The sequence below is a fragment of the Carassius gibelio genome, chromosome B18 (genome assembly GCF_023724105.1).
Source record: "Carassius gibelio isolate Cgi1373 ecotype wild population from Czech Republic chromosome B18, carGib1.2-hapl.c, whole genome shotgun sequence".
Lineage (NCBI taxonomy): Eukaryota > Metazoa > Chordata > Actinopteri > Cypriniformes > Cyprinidae > Carassius > Carassius gibelio.
In genome coordinates, this window is record NC_068413.1 from 1,570,726 (window position 1) to 1,581,836 (window position 11,111).

Consider the following 11,111-nt stretch of genomic DNA (forward strand, 5'->3'; position numbering starts at 1 on the left):
TTCTGCAGTTGCTATGCATTGCCATGGAGCTCGCCGGCCGTGTTTCTCCTTGTGTTTTATGTCGGGCATTAAGATACTTACCGGCCCGCCATTTTTGAGATTTGTTGCTCTTTAGTTGGGGCGGCAAATTGCAGTTGTTTGTTTTGAATGTAATTCTGCCATTTTTCATCCAGATCATACCAACTCTCATTCTCTCATGCTACATAAAATCTAATAAAGCAACAGAAATGATTCAATTTAGTATGTGATATTACAGCTTATTCATGATGTCAAATAAAATGCACATTCAGCCTGTTTTTTTGTTTCGTTTTGTTTTTTTTGGACCATGAGGGTAATACTGCTGTAGCATAGTATTGCCTTGGTGTTTTATCCTTACAGTAGTTCACTTTGAATGACCCTATGGTGTGAAGACTTATATACGGTATATATATAGCTATGTCCAGTGTGTGGACTACAATTATCATATTCATAGTTTACCAAAATCACTCTTTTACAAGCTCCATCAGAGGCCGAAGCAATAAAAGCAGCGAATCAGTAATCTGAATCTTGTGAAGGTGTGTAAACCGCACACATAACAGCGGTCCTCTCGAGCCCCTCTGACCCTGTGATTAGCAGAAAGCTGAAAAACAAAGCCGTCCCCATCCTTTACTCCTGCCTTTGTTAATCTTGGCTGCCGTGGCGCGGTTCAAAGCGAGGGCTGCGCTCATAATCGGCGCAATATACATCTGTGAATTATTATTGTAATTCTTTATACGTTTATTGGAGCTGAATAAACTCCACATCAAATACATCACTCGGGCGATGTCGAAAACGCCCTCGGGCCAATCACTCGACATCTGCTAACTCTTTCAAAATGTCCTCATCGGCCTTTTCTCCTGGCGGAGGAGGAGGAGAGGAAAAGTGAGAGGGAATTTCTGGTCTTAATTAATGGCCGTTGCCGGTGTGGAGCGGAGAGCGAGAGAGCGAGAGAGCGGGAGGCTTCGGGCCCCGCGGCGAGGCTGGTGCTCGCTCTGAGCGGAGGTAGACATGTGGGAAAGCTTTGGCTCTTGGCTCGGCCTCAGTCGCTCTGACATGATGGGAGGGCCTCTCTTCTCACACACTCCTGACGACAGCGAGAGCTGGAGAGCGCCGAGGTCCTCATGGAAAAGCACCAGTCATCGTGTCTGAAGTCATTCTCAGACTCTGAATGATGGTCAACATTAGTGTTCGTCTGGTTTATCCCGCTTATGAAGGTTCCTCAAGATCACTTTTTTGTTGAATACACGCCTAGGTCACTTTTCACATCAAAATGAGTAAGCAGTAGCCATAGTTTGCATTAAAACATGATGCCTGCTTTAGGACCATTTACAATTTTGTTTTATGCAGCATTTTTCTTTGTAATGAAAAATAGTAAAAGTAATTTGGGAAAAAATAATAGTTGTTTTACTTACATATATATATATATATATAATTATTTGCTTATTTACTCAGCCTGTTTACTTTTGAAAATACAAAATATGTGGAATTTCTTGATGTAATATTGTACAAAAGTGTGTTTGTGTGTGTGTGTATATATATATATATATATATATATATATATATATATATATATATATATAAAAGAATAAAAATAATAGTTGTTTTACTTACCTATATATGTGTGTATATATATATATATATATATATATATATATATATATATATATATATATATATATATATATATATATATATATATATATATATATATATATATATATATATATATATATATATATATATAGGTAAGTAAAACAACTATTATTTTTTCCCAAATTACTTTTACAATCTTAATAGTAAACTGAATTTGGAATTATATTATAAAATAATATCTCAATGCAAAATATCCTTTTTATTTTTGGGAGAAGTTTTTTTTTTTTTGGTTGAAATTCTTGAAATTCTGTATAAAGTAAGTGCCTGTTTAATTTGGGAAATTATAGAAGAAATACTTGTATATTTTAAACATGTAGAATTAAAAAAAATTATTTACTACTCTCTCTATATATATTACATATATATATATATATATATATATATATATATATATATATATATATATATATATATATATATATATATATATATATATTTTTTTTTTTTTTTTTTTTTACTGTATATTTATATTAGCATTTTTTTTAAAATCAGTAAAGTATGTGTGTTCCCTGAGAATTAAACAAGAGCTTGTGCTTCACGCCACTCAACAACACTCAGAGAAAGACTCTGATCAGCAGAAAGCAGCTGAAGACGGACTCAATGCATATTCAGCCAACCACCTTCAGCTCTCTGCCAGCCGTGAAACAATTAGAGAGTCCGAGACGGCACATTATTAACCCAAAATAAATTTAGCAAAGCTGGAGCTGATCTGGCTCGGTCCATGAGTTACACAGTCTGTGATCGGTTCACAAATAAAAGAGCGATCAGAAGGTCAGAAGTTCACAGACAGCAGACAGTAAGACAAAACCCTCAAATCTTTCCAGCCTTTTGAACTTTTCATTTACTTTCATTAATTTCATTTATTGCTTTAGAAAGATGTCACATTGTGTATCTAAACAGATTCAAATCTAAAAAAAAAAAATATTTTTAAAGAGATTTTTAAGATTTAGAGGTTTCATCTATTTCAAATAAATATTACAAATATTTTTTAGTTATTATAAGATGTCATATTGAACCTCTCAAGGTTTGTTCACTTCATTTAGGGGTTTTTAATTAATAAAATGAAAATTTTAGGGTTATTGTAAAACATCATATTAAGTGTCTTTACACTTTTTTTTAAATAAATTTTAATTTATTATTTTATTATTATTTTAGATGTATATTTGTTGTTCTAAGATGTCATATTGAGTCTCTCAGCAGATTTAAATCTTTATTTATGTTTATTTATTTTTTCATGAATCATTGTGTCCTTGATGATTGATTGACTGACTGATGCAGAATCAATTGACAAACTAGATTTTAATATGGTTTTGGTCATAGCTACCGTCCTCTTTCTAAACTATATATCATGAAAATCATGTGGTTCTTTTATTATCGATCCAGATTCCCAGATCATTATGAGTTATAATCAGATTCAGTAGTGTAATGAATCAGTTTCATGTATCTGAGCACACATATTGTGTAAATGAGGTCTGCTTCACTCTGTACTGGTCAGTGTGTGTGTGTGTGTGTGTGTGTGTGTTGTTGAGGATGCTGCAGGCTCGTCTCTCTCCGCTCCAAACACGTGCACACAGTCAGAAATTGTCTGAAGAGATGTATGGAGGTATCCGTGTGCTAGCTGTCGGATGGATATGTCATATGACATTACGCCCGCCAGCGGCTCTGTGCTGATAAAATGACAGATGCTGTTTTTTGCCTCACGGATTTTTGCCTTCCCACAAATCTTTTCTTCTCCGCTTCCTTCAGCTCCACGCTGACCTTCGTCTCGTCATCTGATTCGACAATCCCCAAATGTAAATAATCAGTTTGTTCGGTGTGTTTGACTCGTCTGAATCAGCTGAGTGTGTGAATGTGTGAGTGTGTGTTTATGTACTTGTTAACATGAGGTTACGAGATGCGCGGATCTCCAGACATCAACAGGGCTGTGTTTGGGTTATTGGCGTTGGCTGCAGGAGTCGTACAGTGGGAGGATTGACCTTTCTGCCTGTGTTTGGATCACTTCCTCTTCCTCCGTGTGGCCCTGCAGGCTCCAGAAAACACGCACGGCCCACAAACACACCGCAAACATTCAGCAGTGACAAGCGTATTTAAATGAATGTGTGTACTGTATATTAATATTCAGTAATATTATCAGTTTGACAGCAGTGGTGCTGTTGGACGAGAACAAAACTTGAACTAGATTGATCTTTATACTGACACTATTGGCTTTTATTGAGCTGCTTGATAGTTGAATCTGATTCATAATTGAATTTTGTAGCATCGACACTGTTATTGAACCGAACTGAATCAACATTTGAGATGAATAATAACATTGTTGTCTTCTGTAGAACTGCTTTATACTTGAATCTAATTCATTTCGTAATTGATTACGTTTACACAGTTACTGAACCGAGCTGAATCAGATCTGCACTAAACTGAATTGAACTGAATAATGACACTATTGCCTTTTGTAGAGCTGCTTTATAGCTGAATTGTTTCATAATTGATTAATTTCTACAGTCATGAACTGAACTGAATCAATGCTGAATAATGACACCATGGACATCTGCTTTAGATGAATCAGATGCATTTCATAATTGACAAATTATCATCGACACAGTTATTGAACTGAACTGAATCAACACTAAACTGAACTGAGTTGAATTATGACACTGTTGTCTTCTGAAGAGCTGTTTAATAGTTAAATCAGATTTGTTTTACAATTAAGTTTACTCAGTTTCTGAACTGAACTGAATCAAATCAACACTAAACTGAACTGAGCTGAATATTGACACTATTGCCTTATGTAAAGCTGCTTATAACTGAATTATTTTATAAATTATTAACATTAAAGTAATTGAACAGTATTGTAATGTAGGCTGCTTTGGATAAAAGCGTGAATGTAAATGTGAACTGAACTGAATTGACTCCGAACTGAACTGAGCTGAATCGTTTCATAATTGATGAACTTTATGAAGTTGTTGAACTGAACTGAATCAACACTTACTTGTATTGAGCTGAATATCTGCTGTCTTCTGTAGAGCTGCTTTATAGTTCAATTGAGTTCATAACTTTATAATTAATGAATAGTGCAAAGTTAATTGAATTATGAAACAAGCAGCTATACACTCTTTAGAAGACAATAGTGTCATTATTCAGCTCAATTTAGTTCAATGTTGATTCGGTGTCATTGAATTAAACTGGGGATAATGTCTTTTCAAAGCTGATTTACAGCTAAAATTTTATTTAATAACTGATGAACTTAGGAACATTAATACTGTTATTTTGTTCAGGTGAAGCTGCTTTGAAATGGTCTGTATTGTAAATCATCATGACTTGGCTCGTATGAACACAGGAGTCACTCCTGAACTCAAAATGATTTGTATTTTTGAGCAAAATATTAACAAGCTCAAACTTGGAAACTGCTCCCATATAGTAAATTACAATAAATGATTAACTTTTTAACCAACAAATTTAATTTAATCGAAAAATAAACATGTACAGTATATACAATTCAGTTAACAATACAAATAGCTAACATTGTTGGCACTATTGCTGAGGTGTTGTACCTTCTATTAATCTAATAATATTTGGACTGGCTTATTTGGAGAAGTTGTTTGTTATGCATTATACTTGGTCCAAACAGAATACTGCTATTTATATGATTTAATTTGTAATTCTTCTATTTACACAGTGTACAGTATGTATGTATATATATATATATATATATATATATATATATATATATATATATATATATATATATATATATATATATATATATATATATTTTTTTTTTTTTTTTTTTTTTTTTGCACTGGTATAAATAGCCTCTGCATTACATAATATAACAATCAAATCTAATATAGTAATCAAATCTCAGGTCAACATATATATATTTTTTAAATAAATCAAATAGTGCCCTAGGCATTTACAGTGTTGTTATTGTTTACTAAACCTAAAATAAAAAAAATAAAAAAGAATTTTCAGTAATGATGACATAACTTAATCAATGATAAACTGACTTTAGCTGAAACTTGAGTGTTTACTCTTGTACTTTTGCGTTATTACACACTGTTTTTCCTATTTAATACTTTATCGCTGCTTTGACACAATCTGTAATGTTAAAAGAACTATATAAATAAAGTTGACTTGACTAGTAATAATAAATCTGAAGTAAGAATAGATGAAAAACCCAGAAAAACCTGTAATATTAGAAATGTTCAAGTGCTAAAATTACTGAAACTAAAACTAAAAACTACATTAATGCTAAATAGAAATAAACATGTAGTAAAAAATGAAAACAAATAAAACTGCTAACTTATTAAGAAAACCTAGAATATGTAAATAATCCTAAAATATTTTTTTTTCAGATTTATTGTTGATTTGGTTATCTTGATCTCTGTTGAACAATGTGTAATTGACAGTGAGTGGCACACTCCTTTACAACGGTATCTTTTAGGATTTTTAAGGGACAAAATCTGTAGCTTGAAATCAGTTCACAAACATCTTGAAATGGATTTTGATATAATCGCTATTAAAAATATATATTTCTTTCTCTATGCACATTTTCTTCCTTTGTCTCTGTTTTTCTTTCTCTCATCTCTGAAACACATGTCTGCATGTGAATATTGAGCACACAAAGCCGCCAGAGGCCCATCAGCGTGTCCAGGTAGATGGATGCATTTGATTGGTCCAGGCTGTGATTGGCATTAATTGCCATGGCAGAAGGCATGCCCTCCTTTCACATGAGGTCAACTCTGATTGGCCTTGACGAGGCCAGATCCTTCTTCTGGAGGTCCTGGGCCCCGAGGGCGTCCTGCATGCTGCCTGTCCTGGATTCACCCCACCTTAGCACACTTCACCCATCAGATCTCCGGAGACGAGAGCGAAGCGGCCACCCTGAGCTGGGTGGTGCATGAAGGGTTTGAGTTTGGGTTAACGTGCCACACGCGTCAGCTGCTTTCCATTAGGTCTGCGTGTCTCGCTGTTGTGTTTACCGTGTGCAATCGAGAGAGCGAGACTTTGTTTCCGGTCTTATTTTATGTAGTTGGCTGGGTGGATTCTACCATCCCATATTTCTCTGTTACTCATGAAAGTATCTGTGTTTATTGGACTTCTGCTTCTGCCTCACCGAAAAAGCAGATGAACAGAATGCAAGCAGAAGAATAAGCCCGTTTGAGATAAAGCATGTACCTCCGATCCATTAGTATTTAAACAGTGCTGTCATGTATTCTGGACTATGCAATCAGATTCCAAAAATTACGTACTTGTAGTTTATATCATGATTGCATTTTATTACATTACAATTCAGAAATTCACATAATTTTTTTATTGTATGTAATGCAGAGGCATTCCCAAATGGATTTTCTTTCACCTTTTTTATGTTCACAATTCTCTGATGTTGATTAATGGTCACATGACATTCAGGTAAACAAATAAAACATTTAATTTCTTTGGTAAGCATGGTAAAACTTGTAATGTAATAAATTGTGCTAATAACCAGTGTTGGGGAAAGTTGCTTTTAAAGGTAATGCATCATAATATTGCGTTAATCCCTAAAAAAGTAACTAATCACAGTACGTTACTTAGTTACTTTTTATGGAAAGTAATGCATTACGTTACTTTTGTGTTACTTTTTAAATATGAGCAGGGCTTGATTGTTTTTAGTTATGTTATCATAACTTTAGTTATGTTATCGTGATTACAGTTTACTATTCAATGTTTTCTCTGTTGGTTTAATAAGAGAATTGTGTTTTGTCGTCAGGTTTCGGGGAGTTCGGCAGGTTCTCCGAGCGGATCGTTGACCCCGTCCAGCTCGTCGAGGCAGTATAACCGCCAGAGAATAACACGCGTCAGCCTCAGGGACTTCATCTTCTACATGGAGCAGGAGAGAAACACCAGCAGATCTCTCTTACTGTACCGTGCTCTCCTGAAGTAGCCAACTCTCCACACTACAGAGGAATCAGCAGCCAAACCACACAACGACAGACTTCCTTCTCAGCCCTGCGACGTGCCTTCAGCCCCGTTCACCGCCTCTGTGTCTGTGACCTCGTGATGCTTTTGATAGAAAAGTTTTGAGCTTTGTTTCCTGTTTTCCCCTCAAGGTTATTAGGAAAACTGTATTTACGATAGTGGATTTTAATGGTTGTTTTCCGGAGCGTTTTTCAATTGTTTCTTTGTTTGTGAATGAATCTGACTCTGCAGATATCACTTTCGTCATCAGTATTTTTATTTGTTTTCCAGTAAAAACAATATAAGATGAATTTACACACATAAACTGCAAGTAAAAAATATTTATCGTGTCGCCCAAATCGTTCCTTTTTTTTTGTTAAAAATCGTGATTACAGTTTACTATTCGATGTTTTCATTGTAGTAAACATGGCCACTTTGTATGTATTCTTTCCCTCAATTATGAAACTAGGGAATTAATTAGTATAATTTAATAAACTGAGGGACAAATAAGTACAACATGACAACAATTCACTAAAACGAGGGAACTAATTCATAAATATTTGCCATGATTTACTAATACAAGGGATTTCATTAGAAAAATTACTACAAATTTGCCACAATTTACTAAAATAGGGAGGAAAATGACGAGGAAACATGTCAATGCAAATTTACCATGATTTACTAAAAAGGAGGAAACAAATTAGTATAAATTTGTCATGATTTACTACAACAATGGAACAAATTCGTAAAAATTTGCCACGATTGACTAAAATGAGGGAATGAATTAGTACAAATTTTCACAATTTACAAAAATGAGGAAACTAATTTGCTACGATTTACTAAAAAAATGGAACAATTTCTTTCACATTTGCAACAATTTACTAAAAAAAGAAACAAATTAGTAAAAATGTTCCACAATTTAATAAAATTAGGAATTTCTTTTTACAAATTTGCCACGAATTAACTAAAAGAATAGAACAAATTTTCATGGTTTGCTAAAACGAGGGAACAAATTAGTGCAACCTGGCAACATAGAATATATCTTGAATTAAGTATAATTTTATTTATTTGTACTTTTAACAAGAATATCATAATATTTTTGCATTTTTAGTAAAATATATTTCAATATTTTTTAATTCCTGATGAAGTAAGTGTTTTTCATAGTGCAGATGTCGTTCTGTCGTTTATTCAACACGGAGCGCTTACTGTGACGATCTTTGAGACGAAATGCCTTGAAGTGATCAGTATACTTTCTGTTAAGGAATTGCGTCATTATAATGCAAACTTTCCCATCATCATCTTCATCATCATCATCAGTTTCCAGCCAATCACAGTATTTGAAAACATAAAAAGTCGCCTAAAAACTCTATTTCGAAACTTTTATCAGCGAATGTAAATAGACTTTTTAATGAGTATTGTTTTTAATAGCATGTATAAATGATTTCCAGTTGAAAATAAGGTTTTAAACTCGGAACGAAGCGTTCCTTCTAAATCGATGATGAAGCTTGTGTCCGTCATCGTGATTCGTGTAGCTTTAATATGTGTCCACGAGGAGCACGAATCCCGTGTTTCCTCGAAATCAGGCCAGCAGATCCGACCTATAGCAATACAACCACACCAACACATCGTCAGAACATTAAAATCAACATTTGACTTCTGATTGTGATGCTTTTTCCCCAATCAAACACCATGTTTAATCCGAAAAGGTGGACTTTTTCAACGAATATCAACCTGAATGCAGCAGCACATTATGAAGACAAACTTTTTAATTTAGGATAACATGCACTGATGGATCAATCACATTAACACTAGGAACATGTATTATGAAAGTGTGTTTAGTTTGATGTTTCATGTTTTCATCTGGACTGTAAAACTGGATTTCACTGCCCTCGACTGTGTTTCTACCTGTTTTAAACTCAGTATTATCAGTTCATTTTCCTGTTTGTGTGCCGATACTTTAAGCTATTTTAAGTTATCGATGTCAGTCCTTCATTTATCATACATAAGCTTAATTATCAGGATGAACTCGAATCCTGCAAGCATTTATTTTGGCGAGGGTTCGCCGTACATGATGTCAGGAGAGGTCAAGTTCTGCGACCTTTCTTCGTTTCCGAGTCCGATCAGAAATGGATCAACTCGCTTTTCTATGCACCATGAATCCCGTTGCTTTGCAGTTTGTGTTTGTGTCTGAAACTGAACGCATTGGTTTCTCTGTCTTCATTGTTTCTGTCCGTCTGGGTCTGTAAAACTCTAAAAGGGAAACTACATTTTCTACCTATTTATATTTTCTCATTCGCATTTGTCAGGCAATACGCTTCATTCATTTGAAACAAGCACAATGTATTTGTTGGGTTGTTTAAACTGACTTTATAAATCTTCTGTTTTCCGCTGGAGGCTCTTTCTATAACTTACGCTTTGTAGCCAAAATATTATTAGGACTCTCTTCATATTGTATTACTGACGTGCACAGCTGGAATTTAATGTTTCGATCTACGGATAATTTGTATATATTGTTTACAAGACCTTGTGTTTATTAGAACTATCTTATTTTTGGTAAATTCTGTACATATCCTGAAATATTTCTGTTTGTGTGAACATACTTCTGTATTTGTACCTATTTTGTAAAGGAATAAATAAGCTGTTTACTAAATTTCAAAATGTTGTTTACGTATGTGTGGTTCACCATTTCATAACTTTATTTTATTTTTTTTAAATTTTAGAAAGTATATGTACAATTGATCTCTCCATATATATATATATATATATATATATATATATATAAAAATATAGGTGAGTAAGAATTTAATTTATTCATATCCTATTTATTTTTTTAGGTTAATTTAAATAATTTATCATTTGCAATTTTTTTTTTTTTCATAGAACAAAATGGCAACAGTGATATATTAATTTAAATAAATTTAAATATTTAGTTATATATGTTATATAACTTTAATATAAAATCTAGAATGTTTATATAGTTTAAAATAATTTAATATTATATATATATATATATATATATATATATATATATATATATATATATATATATAATAAATTAAATTTATATTATTTATATAAAATAAAAAACTATAGTCAAGTCAGAATTTTATTTAATGACAGTATTGTTGTTTATATAAAAGTGGATGAAAAGCACAAACAAATATCAGGTGATTATTACGCCTTTTTAATTATAGCAAATATGCAAGTAAATAAAAAAGAAGTCACTGTAAATAAACACATGCCCTTTAATACCACAGTCTAATTATTAATACATTAAATAGTGACAAATTTCACCTTGGTAGACATTTTGAAATGTTGAGGATCTTCTTTTGTCATTTGTATGTACATATCATATTGCTTTGCTGACGTTTAATCCATCAGTCTCGTGAGTGTCAGCATCTCTTCTCGGGTTTGTTTACAAAGAGAAACCGGCATCTGAATGATTTAATATACAAGTAACTGTACAAAGTACCAGCGTTTAGGCCTGATGGACGCGACCGAATCCG

The 11,111-nt window shown here is 33.2% G+C and overlaps 1 protein-coding gene across 2 annotated transcripts in view; it reads left to right on the plus strand.

Annotated features, from left to right (window-relative positions):
- Positions 1-10,263, plus strand: part of LOC127977710 (transcription initiation factor TFIID subunit 4) — a 79,762-nt gene extending 69,499 nt beyond the window's left edge. For both annotated transcript variants that reach the window (XM_052582727.1, XM_052582728.1), the window contains one exon: positions 7,418-10,263. In XM_052582727.1, coding sequence (XP_052438687.1) covers positions 7,418-7,591 — 174 coding nt within the window. In that variant the 3' untranslated portion in view covers positions 7,592-10,263. The remainder of the gene's footprint in view (positions 1-7,417) is intronic.
- Positions 10,264-11,111: the final 848 nt, after the last annotated feature.